This window comes from Natator depressus, chromosome 20, assembly GCF_965152275.1.
Source record: "Natator depressus isolate rNatDep1 chromosome 20, rNatDep2.hap1, whole genome shotgun sequence".
NCBI lineage: Eukaryota > Metazoa > Chordata > Testudines > Cheloniidae > Natator > Natator depressus.
Window position 1 is genome coordinate 5,705,122 of NC_134253.1, and position 17,465 is coordinate 5,722,586.

General features: G+C 46.6%; 1 protein-coding gene across 1 annotated transcript; it reads left to right on the top strand.

The window, feature by feature from the left end:
* The first annotated feature begins 1,115 nt into the window (after positions 1 to 1,115).
* Positions 1,116 to 14,158, top strand: LOC141974985 (keratin, type II cytoskeletal 5-like). The gene is made up of 9 exons (XM_074935075.1): positions 1,116 to 1,589; positions 2,021 to 2,235; positions 4,147 to 4,207; positions 7,837 to 7,932; positions 10,054 to 10,218; positions 10,873 to 10,998; positions 12,045 to 12,265; positions 13,023 to 13,057; positions 13,732 to 14,158. The coding sequence occupies exons 1-9, from the start codon at positions 1,116 to 1,118 to the stop codon at positions 13,950 to 13,952; spliced, it is 1,614 nt and encodes a 537-aa protein (XP_074791176.1). The 3' UTR covers positions 13,953 to 14,158.
* The last annotated feature ends 3,307 nt before the right edge of the window (positions 14,159 to 17,465 follow it).

Below are 17,465 nucleotides of genomic sequence, written 5' to 3' on the forward strand. Positions count from 1 at the left end.
TAGGGATGTGAAATATTTTGCACCCTGTTTTATGTAGCTAGGTTGACTGTAGATGTTGTAGATGTCATCTGTAGATGCTGTAGAATTCTTCGGTCAACCAAGCTACCATCTCTCGGAGAGGTGGATTACCTACATCAATGGAAAAACCCCTTCTGTTGATGCAGGAAGTGTCTACACTACAGTGACACAACCACAGTGCCATAGCTTTGTGCCTGTAGCCTAGACATAGCCTCTGTCTGAAGGCTGCCTTCTTGATTGATACATCAGGGATTGAATGGGGGACCTCCAGAGCTAAAAGCATGAGCTGCTCCAGCTCCTTAGACGGGGTAGTAACAGACTCATATCCTCTGTGGATTGGATGCAAAGGAGGGTCTGGAACATGCACTCATCAATGGGTTATTTTCTGGGTACAAAGGAAGCATCAGAGGTTCACATCAGGTCTATCTTAGATAATTATGTAGCCCCGCCCCTTACAGTAGTATCTGAGCACCTCACAATCTTTAATGTATTTATCCTCACACGCCCCTACGAGGTATGAGGTGCTATTATCTGCATTGCATAGATGAGGCTCAGAAGGAGGGTCAATGACTTGCCCCGGTCACATGGGAATTCTATGTTAGAGCTGGGACTTGAGCCCAGGTCTCCCAAATGGCAGGTGAATGCCCTAACCACTGGACCATCCTTCCTCAAATCCCAGAAAAGCTTCTACTTGTTTAATGCCCATCATTTAGCGAAAGAGGCAGTCGCTCATGATTTTAGCTCTGGCGGTCGCTGGTGCAACCCCGGGTGTGTTGGCCAACCTGGGGACTGTCACACAGTGCTTATTTTACCATCAAAACACCCATCCACCCTGGAAAGAAAATCATTTTTGTGCCGGGGGTGTGTTTAGCTGAAGTTAAGTGTTTAGCGGGTTGGAATAAAGAATGGGCTTCCTGCCAGGCAAACCAAGCCCATGAATAGCTGAGATTGTTTTCTTTACACCTGCTCTTCCAACCCCAGCTCAAAGACATATAAAGGAGGATGGAGCAGCTGTCGTGTCAGAAGGGCTCCTACTCCTGTCCCAGCTCTGTTCTCATGCCGCAGCTTTGTTCATAGTGCTGCGGAGTCAAGCCACCATGAGTCGGCAACTGAACGCCAGAGCGGGAGGTTGCAGCAGGGGCTTTGGCAGTGTCTCTGCGATTGTTTCCAGTGGGGGCAGATCCAGCTGCACCTCTCTGAGCCGAGGACGAAGTAGACACTGTGTCTTTGGCAGCAGAAGTCTCTACAATCTCGGCGGGATTAAAAGCATTTCCAATAGCTTGATTGGTGGAGGCTGGAGGCTCGGCGGTGGCTTTGGTGGTGGATTTGGCGCTAATGGTGGGGCTGGTGGCTTTGGTGGTGGTGGGTTGTTCGGTGGAGGACTTGGTGGTGGGAGGAGTAACCCTGGGTTCCCCTTTTGTCCTCCTGGTGGCATCCAAGAGGTGACCATCAACCAGAATCTACTGGTGCCACTCAACCTGGAGATCGACCCAGAGATCCAGAAAGTGCGAGTGCAGGAGAAGGAGCAGATTAAGACCCTCAACAACAAGTTTGCCTCCTTCATCGACAAGGTGGGCCCGGTCGTTTATTAATTATTTTAATAGCCGTCATCATCAGCGCAGATTCAGCAAAGCATCCATAGTCATAATAACATTTTAGCCTGGGCCTAAATTTAAGCATGTGCCCAAGTCCCGCTGAAATAATCATCATCGTTATTCCGCTTCTAAGGACAGCTAGAGAGGTGTGTAGGGGGATACACAGATCCATCAATCGGTTGATCAATAGTGGAGTGTGTAGGGGGTAGATTGATAAATAAACAGATCTGATCTTTTTTCTTTCCGTTGCATTGAAAATAGAAAATGACCAAATCCTGTTTAAGGCTAACCAAGATTTCCCTGATGCTGGAATGGGAGATGAGCAGGTTGCTAGGGTAACTGACCTGCCAGTGCTCCAGAGTATCGTCTCCAACGTCTGGCGCCTCTTTTCTCTGTTTGGACCTCAGGTCCGATTCCTGGAGCAACAGAATAAAGTTCTGGAGACCAAATGGAGCCTGCTGCGGCAGCAGCCCACGTCAAATGCTGGGAACAACCTGGAGCCCGTCTTTGAGGCCTACATTGGCAGCCTAAAGAAGCAGCTTGATGGTCTGGTGGGAGAGAGGGGAAGACAGGACTCAGAACTGAAGAACATGCAGGATGTGGTGGACGACTTGAAGCACAAGTATGTGGAGAAAGCACTGGGTCACATTCATGTTCTCCATGGACTAAGGGCCAGGTTTTTAGTGGTATTTAGCCTCCTGAAGATGCAGAAAGGCACCGAGTGGGATTTTCAAAAGCACTTAGGTGCCCAGCTCCCGACATGCTTTTGAAAATTCCACTAGGTGTTTGTGACAGAGCTGCCACTGAGCGCCCCCTCATGGCCAGAGGTCCCCCTGCAGCACAGTCTCTCTATTGTCTGTCTTCAGGCCCCCTGATGAGCTCCACACAGTCTCTCTAGTGAGTAGTAGCAACCTCTACTTGGGGCTGGTTTAATGACTGCAGATGGTTCCACATAGTCCTTAGTGTCTCAAAAATAAAATCCAGCATTGCAACCCTAGGGGTTCACTCCAATCTCTGGCTTTTCTGCCCACCACTGTGAAGCTCTTCTCCTGCCAGCATCTAGTCTTCGCAGGGTTGCCACTCATAGCTGCTTCTAGCTGGAGCTCAGCCTTCTGGATCTAGCTTCCTTCTCCTACCGGCCTCTCCCCTGTTCTGAGGGAGAAGACTGTCTATATACTGGCCTCCTCCAGAGAAATCCTCTTGATTGGCTGGAAGAGAGGAGAGCCCTGGCTCATCCTAGACTGCAGGGCTCCTGGTCCTGGGTCCTTAAAGGGACAGTGTCCTGTTCCCCTCCTCCTCCATCCAACTGCTAATTTCCTGGGACCAGTGTTTCCCAAACTTGGGACACTGCTTGTTCAGGGAAAACCCCTTGCGGGCCGGGCCGGTTTGTTTACCTGCCGCGTCCACAGGTTCAGCCGCCCGCAGCCCCCATTGGCTGGGCACAGCAAACCGCAACCAGTAGGAGCCATGATCGGCCGAACCTACAGACGTGGCAGGTAAACAAACCGGCCCAGCCCGCCAGGGGCTTTCCCTGAACAAGTGGTGTCCCAAGTTTGGGAAACACTGCCTGGGACCATTACTACTTTTCCACGGCAAGGCCATTTCCAGTGTTTTTATTCATTCCCGCTTTCTGGAATGGGGTCTTCTGGCCCCATATATATTTAAGGGCCAGTATACCCTGTTCATGTCTGTCTACAGCTTTAGATTCCTAAACACCTTTAAAACTCTGATCCTTTTATTCTGCATAACAATTAGGCTGGGAAGGATTAGATTTTTGTCTGCCAATGTTGGTACACATTGATTTCACTGTATACGCACAAGCCAATGAAAAAAATTTCAACCGTTGTTAATCAGAATATATTGACAGGCAAAATAAGAAAACTGCTGCTTGAGAATTTATAACATTTAAATTGATAACAAAATCGGAAAAAAAAGGTTAAAAATAAACATCAACGTTATCCGTTGAAACGATCAAACCATAAGCATTGAATTCTGCCAGGCCTAATAGTAATTCTGGGCTGGTGCTTTGCAGGAAGTCTCTGGACACAGTGCAACATTTAACAATGCTGCGAATGCTGGATGAGAGATTTTTAACCTGAGCGAGTGCAAAAGGGTGCCGGGTGGGATTTTCGGAAGCCCTGAGCATTGGTCTAACTCTACTCCCATTGACATTGCTGGGAAAATGGGAGCAGTGTTACGCCAGCAACGAATGATTTCGAAAGTCCCACCCAGCACGTCTACCAATGCAGGGAGAGCGCAGGAACTGCAAGCAGTGCTGATTGGAAAAACATCATCGAAACAGGAAAATTGACCAAACTAATTTTGCATGTGTTGTGTATGTGAAATTGTATCAAAATGTTGACAAAAATTCCCGTACAGGGGAAAATATTGAAACAAAAAGATTTGTATCTGAAAGTTTTCATTCTGAATTTTATTTTACATTGTAGCTTACCTGGTTATGGTATTTTTGTGACTTTTATGTTATTTGAGACATGTCAGTAGTAGTGCTGCATATTGTCTTCTGTCCTGATAGATACGAAGAGGAAATCAACAGACGCATGGCAGCGGAGAATGAGTTTGTGCTGCTGAAGAAGGTGAGCATCACCTTATCAGAGATTAAGGGATGGTTGTCTCTGCTCCACTCTGATGGGTGCTAATTGGAGCATATGCCTTGGTCCAGTAGTTAGGGCTCTGGGCTAGGATTCAGAATACCTGGGTTCTCCTCCTGGCTGTGACCTTGGGCGAGTCATTTTCTGCCTCTGTTTCCTCTCCTGTGTCTGTCTTGTCTATTTAGTTTGCAAGCTACCAGATGCAGGGACACTGTCTCACTAGGTGTTTGTACAGCACCTAGCATGATGGGGTCCTGATTCAGCAGGATAATTTGTGATGTATTGAAAACTGTGTTAAAATGACATGCTATCCCTTTAAGTGTGATGGATTTCCTGATCCTGCTTGCAGGCTAGGGGGCTTTGTAGGAAAGCATGCGATCTGGGCTTTGAGCAATCATTCTGCAAAGAATCAGCCTTCAGCAAGGTGACCCAGGCCTCTCCTTGTTAGGGAGCAGCTGGATTTGTCTCTCTTTGTCTTTGGTTCTTGTGTGTTAGGATTCTGGATTCTAAGAAACAAAGTAGTGCAACCTTCCAGAAAAGGTGTTTTATGTTCTTTATCTAACTTCTCTGTGTGTATGCCATGAACATAACAATAATGTTGGCAGGGGGCATGCATGGGGAAGAGGAGATAGTACAAAAATAAGAACAAATAAAACAAAGGAAACCTTGGACCGTTCGTAAGAAGGGAAGTGGCTTTAAAGATATGCTATTAGGAAAAGGCTTGGCCATTGGCATAAGTTGAAGGCAATGCAGTCTAGTGGTTAAAGCAAGAGACTGGGAGCCAGGGCACCTGAATGCCACTGGCATGCTGAGTAACTTTGGGCAAGTTGCTTTCCTGCTGTGTGCCTCAGTTTCCCCATTTGTAAGAGGCAGACAATACTGACCTACCTAACTGGGACAGAAGGTCATGAAATTTATTTAATAAATGTTTATAAATTTTGGGTGAGAGACTTCAGAAATTTATAAAATACACAATAGAATCCTAGTTTGATTTTATTTAAACTGTTTGTATTTCTAAAAGTGGGATTCACAGGCAAGTCTATAGGAATGCAGGTATATGTGCAAATAGATAGACAGGTGACGATTATATACAGATAGTCACACAGCTGGAAAGGACTGAGTTGTTAAATTTCAGCTAGCATACAACCGGAAGGCACGTTTGGAATACAACATTATGTATTTCAGCGTTAGGGCCAGATGCATCTATACTAGAGCGGGTTAGAAACTAGGTATTTTTTCCCATGGAAAATTGCTACTTTCTGGCAAAATATTGAAAACTGGAATCTTTTGGCTAAAAAAGCAAAATAATTTGATTCAAAATGGTGCTATGGGGTCACACTGGAGATGTCGTTCAGGTGCCTTATGCTCACTTTCTCCTCTTCTGTGGGTAGGGTTGCCAACTTTCTAACTGCCGAAAACCGAACACCCTTGCCCCAGCCCCTGCCCCTTCCATTCCCTGAGGCCCTGCCCCCCACTCACTCCATCCCCCCTCCCTTGGTTGCTCGCTCTCCCTCACCCTCACTCCCTTGCTCATTTTCACCAGGCTGGGGCAGGGGGTTGGGGTGCTGGAGCGGGTGAGGGCTCCGGCTGGGAGTGCGGGTTCTGGGGTGAGGCAGGGGATAAGGGGTTTGGGGTATAGGAGGGGGCTCAGGTCTGGGGCAGGGGGTTGGGGCACGGGAGGGGGTGAGGACTGCAGGCTCTGGGCGGCGCTTACCTCAGGTAACTCCTGGAAAACGACCAGCATGTCCCTTCAGCTCCTAGGTGGAGGGGCCACGGGGTTCTGCTCACCACCCCACAGCTCCCATGGGCCTCAGTTCCTGGCCAGTGGGAGCTGTGGAGCCAACGCTTGGAACGGAGGCAGCGTGCGGAGCCCCTGTGGCCATCCCTACGCCTAGGAGCTGGAGGGACATGCCGGCCACTTCCCAGGAGACGCATGGAGCCGGGTATGGAGCCTGCCAGCCCTGCTGTGCCAGCAGTGCCCCCAACCGGACTTTTAATGGCCCAGTCAGTGGTGCTGACCGGAGCCACCAGGGTCCCTTTTTGACCAGGTGTTCCGGTCGAAAACAGGATACCTGGAAACCCTATGTGTGGGCCAGGCTCTCTGGCTGGACTACATCTCCCATGATGCATTACTTTGTCGCCTCTTGGTGAGGAGAGAGTGGTGCATCCTGGGTGATGTAGGCCAACCAGAGAGCCCAGCCCATAGAAGGAAATGGAAGGGTAAGGCATTTGAGCTACGACTCCCATAAGGCACAGTGTGAATTGAAATATTTTGGGTTTAGTCAAAAATATTTCAATTTTCAGCCATTGGGTACTGTGACAAAATTATCAATATTTTCTGTGGAAAGCAGACGCTTTTCATGAAAAATTTAGTTTAGCCAAAAACACGATGTTCAATCAAAACGCAGTTTGGGCAAAAAAGTTTTGGCCAGTCCTAATCTCTATCCTCTGGCTGCTTTGCCCATTGTTCTGATAATGCAAAGTGGCCACAAATCTGGATTAACTGGCTAAGTGGAGCTGATAGCTGCTTTGCACTGGGCTATTCCAATGCATCTGGCCCTGAAAGTGCAGAGTTACTCAGTATCGGTTGACACACAAGCAACAGGTGTTTTGGATGCAGCAAAGTCAACCTATCTAGAATATGGAATAAATTTCCCAGTCTGACTGACACTGGGGAAGATTCTCTCCACATGGCACTTTATAGTACCGGGGGTAGGATTGCTCTCTATAAATGCACCAGAGACCTAAACACCAGGGCGGGAGAAGAGCTATTTAAGCTAATGGACAATGTTGGCACAAGAAAAAATGGGTGTAAAGTGGCCAGGAATAAATTGAGGCTGGAAGTTAGAAGATGTTTCTAACCATGAGAGGAAGGAGTTCTGGAACAGCCTCCCAGTAGGAGTAATGGAGGAAACAGTCTAACTAATTTTTAGATGGAGCTTCATATATTATAATGACTAGGGTGACCTGCAATCATAGGAGACTGGCCTCAATGACCCGGGAGGTCCCTTCCAGTCCTGTGTCCTTGTATCAAAGCTGGGCCCCCAGGGGACACAGCTGACTGTCACCTCGCTGTTCCTACCTGCTGTCTCCCTATGAACCAACTGAGCCGGAGAGATGATGAAACCTGAAGTTACATCAGGGAGGGCTTCCCTGGGCCTGACTGGAGGAACACCACACACTCTGATTGGTCAGGGCTTGCTATTTAAACCCAAAGAGAGGCGCAGGAAGTTGTCTGCAAAACTGGGCTCTGCCTGACTGCTACACTGGATCCTGCCTTCTTGCCTGACTCCTTAACCATGCTTTCCTGACCTGTTCCTGGTTACTGCCCTCCTGGTCTCTGACTCCAGTGCTGACTCTTGGCTTGACTCTGTCTCCTGCTCCAACCACTAGACCTGGCTGCCTATGCCCTGGCCCCGAAGTATCTTGCCTACTGTGCAAGGCCCGCGTGAAACTCTGTTGTTCTGACCTGTTGGTGTTTTGCATCCACTTTCCATTTACTTCGTACTAGTGGAAATTACCACACCAGGAGCAAGGCAAAGGGAAATCAGCCCTTCCTGTTCTCAAAACTGTCCCCTGAGCTTGAAAGAATGATCTCCATTGCCATTTTTCAGGACTTGGATGCTGCCTACATGAAAAAGGTGGAGATGGAGGCCAAGGTGGCTGCCATGACAGATGAAATCAACTTTCTGAGAGCCCTGTATGAGGCGGTGAGGATGTTCTCTGTTCTCCTAATTCACATAGAGATGCCCCACATCATAGTTAGCACTTTTCTAGGGCACCTTAAATGTTTACATATGTCTTATACCTGTCACCAGAAACATTGCAGGCGTGGAATTTCTAAGCAAGCTCCTGAGTGCTTCCAGAAAACTTACAAACATGGCAGGATGGCCCAACACTAAGGAACGGAAAGGTCTAAATAGCAGGAGAAGTTGGAGGACAGTGGAATAGTTGCCCAAAGATCCAACACTCAATGCCACATTCTCCACTGACCTGCCTCTTGTATATACACCAGTGCAAAAATGAGAGCAAATGATACTGAATCTAAAAGGTAGAAATCTACATCTATTTTACCCTCACTACGCTGGTGTGAATGAGGCAAGGGGTGCTGGAACAATTTTTATAGTGGGGATGCTGAGAATCATGGAACCAAACTGTAAACCCTGTATATAATGGAAACCACTAGGCAGCACCCCTAGTTCCAGCACCTATGATGCAAGGTGCCAGGACAAAACCAAGAATCCGATCCTGATGTTCTTAGCAAGAACACGACCCTGTTCCCACTGATGTCAGTAACAAAACTCCAGTTGATGTCAGGGTTAGACTCTCGGTACGCACCCAGGCAAAACTCATACAGAGTACAAAGAAAATTCCACTGGTGGAAGAACTTCAGGGCTCCCTCAGGAAGAACATCACTGCAGAGGTGTAGTCCTTTAGATAAGACATAAGAGTTTTGGAAGAGCTAAAAATCCATGCTTCAGAGCAATCTCTGTTAAGAATCAGGCTGAGACCATCATGGAGAGCAGACTATCCCTCGCCTGCCTATTGTCAGGGCTGGCTCCAAGCACCAGCATTCCAAGCAGACGCTTGGGGCGGCAATCTGCAAGGGGCGGCAGTCCGTGTGCCATCAGGGCGTTTCCGCGGTGGCAGCAATCCGGCGGCAGCGCCCATCTCGTCAGCTGCTCGAGGTGGCGGCAATTCGGCGCGCTGCTTGGGGTGGCAACACCGGTAGAGCCGGCCCTGCCTATTGTAGTGTTCTTGCACTTTCCTCCAGGGCAGCTGGTGTTGATCACTGTCCGAAACAGGATGCTGGATTAGACGGACCTTGCAGCTGGTCCAGTCTGGCAATTCCTATGTTCCCAATGTAACCCAGTGGTGAGTGTGTGTTACAAGTCCCCCTAATTCCCAGAGAATATGAGCTGTTACAGCCCCTTCCCTACTCTGCAGCTATAGCTCAAACTGTAGCTGTTCATGCTTAAAGCTCCAGAGGTCGTCGATTCATTCCCTGATGTTGGTCAAGAGGGTGCTTGTAATGGTAAGACGTGCCTGAGAATAATACCCTGCAGGCTAGATGATATATGCAAGGAAATAATGACAGATACAAGTGACCAGCCTGGTAGATGTGGGCTTTTGGAGACCAGCTACCTATAAAAAAAAATACACCCATGAAAATTCTGCATAGAGTTAGTCTGATGGGTAAACTCTGGGACAAAACTACAAGTTCTTATTCGGGCAAAACAACCATTAACGTCAGTGGGCGTTTGAATAAGACATGAGTAAAGGAGGGTAAGGGCGGTGAGGTCGTTCCTTGTGGCTCAGTACAACATCTAAGCATATGCGTCATTTCCCCTCATTTTTATTTTCAGTAGCTAGTTAAATAAGTTGGGGGTTGGACTAGATGACCTCCTGAGGTCCCTTCCATCCCTGATAGTCTATGAAGTACGTACGTATGGGATCGCGAGCTAGCTAGAAAGACAGCGATAAGAGTTGGGGGAAGAAATACATAGAGAATGATAATAGACGAGCGCAACAGGTTTCTAGAGAGAATCATAGAATTGTAGGACTGGAAGGGACCTCGAGAGGTCATCTAGTCCAGTCCCCTGCACTCATGGCAAGACTAAGTATTATGTAGACCATCCCCAACTATCCTGCTTTTAAAAATCTCCAATGATGGAGATTCCACAACCTCCCTGGGCAATTGCTTAACCACCCTGACAATTAGGAAGTTTTTCCTAACGTCCAACCTAAACTGCCCTTACTGCAATTTAATCAGCATCTGGCATCTAGAGAGAAAGGGCCACTCACTGATGGGGACTTTGTATGATTTTCAGGAATTGGCACAAATGCAAAGACAGATCAGTGACACCAGCGTTATCTTGTCTATGGACAACAACCGAGCCCTGGACCTGGATGGGATCATTGCTGAGGTGAAGGCTCACTATGAAGACATGGCTAACAGGAGCCGAGCTGAAGCCAACTCCATGTACCAAGGCAAGGTGAGTCCTTGCGTGGCTTCAAGGTATGGAGCCATACAATGCTTGTGGCTTTGCCACATGGAAAAGAGTCAACCAGATCTTCTGTGCACCTATTCTGTGGATAAAATAGAGTTTTCCAATTCAGCGCCACATATGTGAACTAAATATAATTAATACAATGTTTATAGTAGTGATATCTTGTCACATTGATTCTTCTGACTTCTTAGTAACATCTGAAAATCTACCTATGGCCCCACCAGCATAGTATCTGAATGCCTCATGTATTTATCCTCACCACACCCCTGTGCGGCAGGTATTATTCCCATTGTACAGATGGGAAAACTGAGGCACAGAGTGACTTGCCCAAGGTCTCTCAAAGTCTGTGGTAAACCATGGAATTGAGCTATGGTTTCTCCAGTCCCAGGATAGCACCCTAACCACCGAGCTAAGGAATACAGAACATAACGCACGAATCAGAGAGGTACCTGTCACTTTAATTAAGGATGCTGGGAAATATATCCATCTCCCATTGATTGGTTAATCCCCCAAAATCATGATAAAGCAGGTGTGGAGCAGATGTAGCTCCTATTTGCTTCTCAGAATTAGCCCTGATTAGGTTAGATCTGCCTTCAGAAAATACAGTCTATTACAGTAATTTTTTTTTCTGGCCATCAGTTTCAGGAGCTTCAGGTCACTGCTGGGAAACAGAACAATGATCTGAAAAACTCCAAGCTGGAGATCTCGGAGCTGACCCGGCTGATCCACAGACTGCAGGCTGAACTTGAAAATGTGAAAAACCAGGTAGAGCACATCTGATAAATAGAAAACTATGGACCCTGGACACTAGGGCAACCATGGCAGACTGCCAGATGTGCTTTTCTCGTCCTGAATACCGCCACGGTGCCTGCAATGATGCTAAAAACAAGGAGTTGTTTCTGCTTAATGTAAAACAAATGTGTTCACCCTGAACTAAAGCTGGGGGAAAAATGTCATTCAAAATTCAGTCAACATCGACACAAAATGTTTCAATGTGGAGAACCGAAATGTGATCTAAAGTGAAGTTTTGTCTTTGACTTTTCTGATTTGCTGAAAAATTTGATACATTTTGTTTTCGGTTCAACACAAAACCATTTCTTCTCTATTTTTTTTCATCCACACAGCTCTGCTATGAACCCTGGCCGCTAGTAAAAAGTGACAGATGTGCTCTTCTTGTCCTGAATACTGCCATGGTGCCCATAGTGATGCCAAAGATGACAGGAGAGGCCCTACAATGTGAAAGAAGGGAGTTAGTCCCAGGGCAAATCAAGTCTCATCCACATATTTCATGATTTCCCTGAAGAATAGTAAAAAAGTGCCTACGGAATTTAACATCTGTATATGATATTGTGAGGCATTATACACAATTGCCTTGATCTAATTCAGTTACCATAAAGACCAAGAAGGAATGAAATTTCTTTCTTTCTTTCTTTCTTTCTTTCTTTCTTTCTTTCTTTCTTTCTTTCTTTCTTTCTTTCTTTCTTTCTTTCTTTCTTTCTTTCTTTCTTTCTTTCTTTCTCATCCACCGAGTTCATTTCTCTTTCCATCTAATGGCTCTTTCCTTCCGTCCATCTATCTATCACATTTATAGTGTGTCATTCACCATAGTATCTAGGTACTAGTTCTGGTCTACATGGAGTAGAGATGATCCAAAGGCCTGATGATAAAGAGCCCATTTAAACGTCTTAAGGCCTGGTTCAAAAGTCTGCTGAAGTCAATGGGAAGATGCTCATTGTTGGCCATGGGGCTCCAGATGAGGCGTTGAGAATGGATGACCACATGGTTAGCTTGCTTTCTTCTTTTCTTTGCAGTGTGCCAAACTGCAGTCGGCTTTTGCCGAGACAGAGGCACGTGGGGAGCTTACCCTCAAGGATGCTAAGGAAAAGCTGGTTGAATTGGAAATGGCCCTGCAGAAAGCTAAGGAGGAGATGGCTCGTTTGCTGCGTGATTATCAGGAGCTCTTGAATATCAAGCTGGCCCTGGATATTGAGATTGCCACGTACAAGACACTGCTGGAGGGAGAAGAATGCAGGTGGGTGCAATATATATATGGGTCCTGACTTTTGCAAAGCAGCCTCTGTTATTGTTGGTGTACACTTTTTTTGCCCACAAATAATCGTGCTCGCAGGTTTCTGCTGGCTGATTCCACAAAACTGAAATATTTCACAGGGTTCTATCAGTTTCATCGACATTTTCACAGGAAATAATCGCAACATTTTGTTTCGACTTTAATGTATTTGAAATGATAAAGTCGAAACACATTTCAGTAGGTTCAACACTGTCTGCAGAATGTTTCATTTAACCAAAAATCCAGAGGTTTTGACTTTGCGTCCCTTTTGGGATGAATCCAAATTTTGGAATCTCCCACAGGATGGAAATTCTGAATTTTGACCAGCTCTATCCTACAGGTGATTAGATGGAGATCCAGTGGCTGGGGAAACTCTGAGCTTGGAGGACTGAATAACCCTCTTCCAACCACTGCTCTCCCACCGTGTGACCACACCCTGGTAGTCTCCAGTGAGCTGTGCTTGCTGGTATATAAGAGGTGTCCAAACCTTCTGGGAGGCACCCAAAACTTGCTCCACACCAGCTTTAAGGACCGTATGACCTCATTGAAATGTAGAGCTAGGAGCTGCACTGCACCCTTTTGAAAGCACATGCCTTGTCTACTATTGGGAAGGAAATTCTACAGCCACTTGGCTCCCCTTGACTTCAGGTTTCAGGATGTGTCCTAACTTCTAGCAGCCAGGCTAAATCAATGACCTAAATGGTGTTTCTTTCCACAACAGGATGTCTGGAGAGTGTGCCAGCGCTGTGAACATCTGTAAGTAACCCGAGCAACTGTTTACTAAAGATAGGAACAGGCAAACTGGAAGCCTCTATTCTCCTCCCCCCGACCACCACTCAGCACAAGACAGAGTGGGAACCGGCTTCCTGGTGGTTATCACTAGCCCTGGCTCTAATGGTGCTTAGAGCAGCCCAGTAGCTGCTCTAAGTCGCACCATTAGTGTACGGTTCTTAATAAACCCAGTGCCAGTGGAAGGTTGGCAGCATCGAACTATAATCTACCATACCCCCTTTTACAGCCAATATGCCTCCTTCCGTCCCCTGACATGCTTCTCATGCCATGCAGGGGATGAGCAGCAGTATCAATGCAAACACAAGACTTCTCACTTGTGCATTTGCACCTGGATTATAGACCTTTTGCACTACCTGAGTGATTCATAGAGGCCCTAACTAGAGCTGTTTGGAAAATGTTTTTTTTCCTCCCCATGGAATTTTTTTTTTTTTTGGCAAAAATTTGAACCCCACTATACCTTGATTTGGAAATACTGTTGGGACACCTCATGGGAGTTGGAGGACAGGTGCTTCATGAGCCAGGCTCCCTGGTCATCCCAGGAAGCCACCAAAAAGGGGGTAGAGTGTGGATCATGACCCACTAAGCTAGTTCGTGACACGCTGCAGCTGGAATAACTTGAACATCTCGGTCTTTTGCAGCGGTAGTCAGCAGCAGCTCCGGAGGTGGGAGTGGGATAAGCTGGGGAGGAGGAGGAGGCAGGCTCAGTGTCGGAGGAGGCGGGATCAGTGTCGGAGGAGGCGGCTCCAGCTCTGGAAGCGGAAGAGGCATTGGAGGATACAGCTATGGAGGCAGGGGAGGTAGTTCCTGTGTGAAAATCATATCGACGACCTCTTCAAGCAAAAGAACCGCCATATGCTAAAGCCTAGGAATTGTAGTCACTATCACCTGAGCGACAGATTTCCTTTATTGTGACGTAGTGGGCAGAGCACTGGACTGGGACTCAGAAGACCGTGGTTCTATTCCCAGCTCTCCCACTTCTTCCCTGAGTGACCTTGGACAGGGCTCCGTGCCTCACTTTCCCCATCTGTAACATAGGGATAATGATACTGACATCTTCTGTAAAGCGCTTTGAGATCCACTGATGAAAAACACTGTATATGAGGTAGGTATTATTATTGTTGAGAACAAATATCCACATGCTCACACCCAACACTATCACTGAAAAAGTGACTGGCAACATCACAGTAACGCAACTGATGTGACCAGAGATTTTGTTTCTTGTGAATTTCCCTCCCAGCAAAATTTTACCAAAAAGATCTTGAGCCTAAAGATAATTCATTTCCCACCCACCATCTCTACTGCGCTTTGTATCCAACTTCCTGTATACTACACTAGAAAAATCCCATACATTTCTGCAGTCTGGATGCTATCATGGATTGTAGCTTGCTCTCTGCATTGTGTGTTCCCACTGTTCTTGTTGTAGCTATGAAAGATACATTTTCTGTGCTGTTCTTCTAAGCCAGGGCTTTCAAATGGGGCTAAAGGACTCAGGCATCTGACTCCCATTGACTTTCTATGGCAGTGTGTACATCTTTAGGATCCTTTGAAAGTCACAGAGTTAGTCCCATAACCTCCTCTGAGTTTCCTTGCATTGGATACCTTAATCCCAATGGGCCAAAATTCTGGTGCGAGTCCATTGAAAATGAAGGAATAACTAGGGTGGGGCAAATAATCGATTTTTCGGTTTGGGTGTCAACTCAAAAATTTGGAAAAAAACCAGTTTCGTACTGAATAAAGTTTCATTCAATCTGAAACAAAAACATATTCAGTTTTGAGTTTCATTTTGTTTCATTTTCATGGGGTTTTCAACATAGCTAAATGTTTCTTTTTTTTCCAAATTACAGTTACGTTAATCACTGAGCAAAACGTCGTTCCGAAACGGAAAGTCGAAACATTTCATTTCAGCAATTCCAACTCTTTTTCTTTTTCAGCTGAAGCTATTTGCTGAAAATGACCCAAATTCACAAATAGTTTTGATCAACCTAATTTTTCAGCGAAAAAAGGATTCACCTAAAAATTTTCACCTAGCTTTAGGTGTAACAAAGAGGAGAATTTGGCCCACTCTGTGGCTCAGCAGGGTAACCCCTTGTACTCCTTGCTCTGAGAGAGGTATGAAACATTACAACTAATAAACAAGATGCATTCCTTTCTTAGGGACAAATCTCGGAAGTTCCAACTCATCTGTTGGCCTGGACGCCACTCAAAAGTTGTACCACTTTCACTTCACTGGTACAGTTAATGCTATAGTGTGGATGCGGTTATACTATTAAAAAAACGGTTTATGCCAATATAGCTTATTCCTGTACAGGCAGAGCAATAAGTTATATTGGTAGAAAAACAATGAGTACAAATATTTGTTAGTCTTTGAGGTGCCACCGGACTCCTCGTTGTTTTTGTGGATAAAGACTATCACGGCTACGCCCTGATATTATATGGTAGAAGCACTCTTATATGACTGTCCACATTACGGTTTGTACCAGCATAACTATTTTGGCAAAAACACCCCCCCAACTGAAATAGTTCTTAGTACACAATCCCTGTGTATACCAGGCCTTAAAACTCTCAGGGAAGTCAATAGGAGTCTCGCTTGAATAAGGACTCAGGCCTTGTCTACACTGTAGCCTTCTGCCAGCATAGTTGTGTTGGTTTCCGAGGCGCGATCCCTGATCAGTACCACTGTGCCACCAGGATCCCCTATTGTAGACACATTTACACTGGCAAAACCAGTGTGGTTTGTTTTGCTTAGGGAGGGTGGAATACATTATACAAAAAGCACAGCTTTGCGAGTGTAGTATACGGATACTCTTATTCTGCTAGTGCACTCCAGCTATAGACGTGGCCTTTGCAAAAGTTTTCGGCTCTTAATTTCTAGCAAGAGAACTTCTGTATGTTTATCTTCATATTCCACCCCCCCCCCCGCCCCCAAAGTGTCTTTGATTCAAAGGGAGCTCAAGAAAATCCTCTGGCTTCAGGAAAGGTCCTCACTGGACAAACCAGCCAGGAGGATGCACTCCGTCCGTATGTGGTTTCTGTATGTTGTGTGCGTACTGGGTGGCAAAGGTCAGCTCCGTGCTGATGTGCCCTGTTGAACATTCCATGCTTCCTGGTGTATCTCCAATAAACTGCGGCTGTCAGTCAGGGTTCAGAGCGTGAGAAAGCTTGAGTGGGTGGGTCATCTGAGGCCAAACCCTCAGCAGGTGTACACTGAGGATCTGACCCATATGGCAATCAGCCCAGTTACATGCGGGGCTAATCAGCTTTAGCTCTTGTGATGGCAGTGTAGCTCTGCAAACTCCAATCATTCAAAGATCACGAGATTTCAAACAAAAAAACCCCCTCCACATTTTTTCCCCCTCCCGTGCCTTTCAGTGTTGGAAGATACAGGTGGGTCACATTTTTCAAGCTTTAACTTACTCTCTGGTTTCCAGGGACCTTGGAAAGGAAATAATGACCATAGCACAGTGTGCTTTGGATACACAGTGGAAGATGAGAGCAGGAAAAACTGTAGAGCTTAACCGGGTGGGGAGGCCCCTAGCAAGAGGGGGTTTTCAGCTGGGCTGGATCTGCCTGCTTTAAGGCCACTTTACATGGCTGGAGAAGCATCACAGGGCCCAATGGAGGAGGAATTGTATAAAACAGCTGACAATGAGAGGAGAATCAAACCTAAAACAGAGAGATGTGTTAGAGGGATTTCCCTTCACCCCCACCCCTGCTTCTTGTCATGCAGACAGAAAGCAGAAGACCAGAAGTCTGAAGGGCAGGCAATGTGATGTTTATTGGGATTAGTTCCAAGCAAGCATATTCATAGCTCTACACGCCGGCAGAGTCTGTTCCCCAGTTTTTCGTTCCCAGCTCTGATGCCGCAGAGCATCTACCCCGTGTCCCCCTTCCCAGCTCTGATGCTGCAGAGCATTGCCTGTGTCCCTGTTTCCCCCTCCCCATTCCCATTTCCCACCTCCTCCTCCTCAACAGGCCCAAATATACCTGCAACGCATGCCCTTGGTCGCACGCCTTACGACCTATGGTCATGTTCTGTTTTGGAGGGTCATGGGTCTAGGGTCATGGGTCTGGGGTCTTCGTTCCCCCCCCCTTTTTTTGTATTTTTATGGGAGGGGTGAGGAGTGAGATTATGTTCTGGACAAAGACAGGCCTTTCTTTGGCTTTTAGTGTATCTTATGCCTTCCCCCCAGCCCCCTTCCCCTTCTAACTGGTTCCTGATCTTGGCTTGAGAGAAGAGCCAGGCGGTATTCCAGTGTATGCTCATATATTACTCTCCCACCATACCCTGTAACACTTTCACTGCTCTATCTCTTATCTCTTCCTGTTGTACTAAAAGCCCCATCTGGTTGTGGGAAATGCAGCACACAGTGTC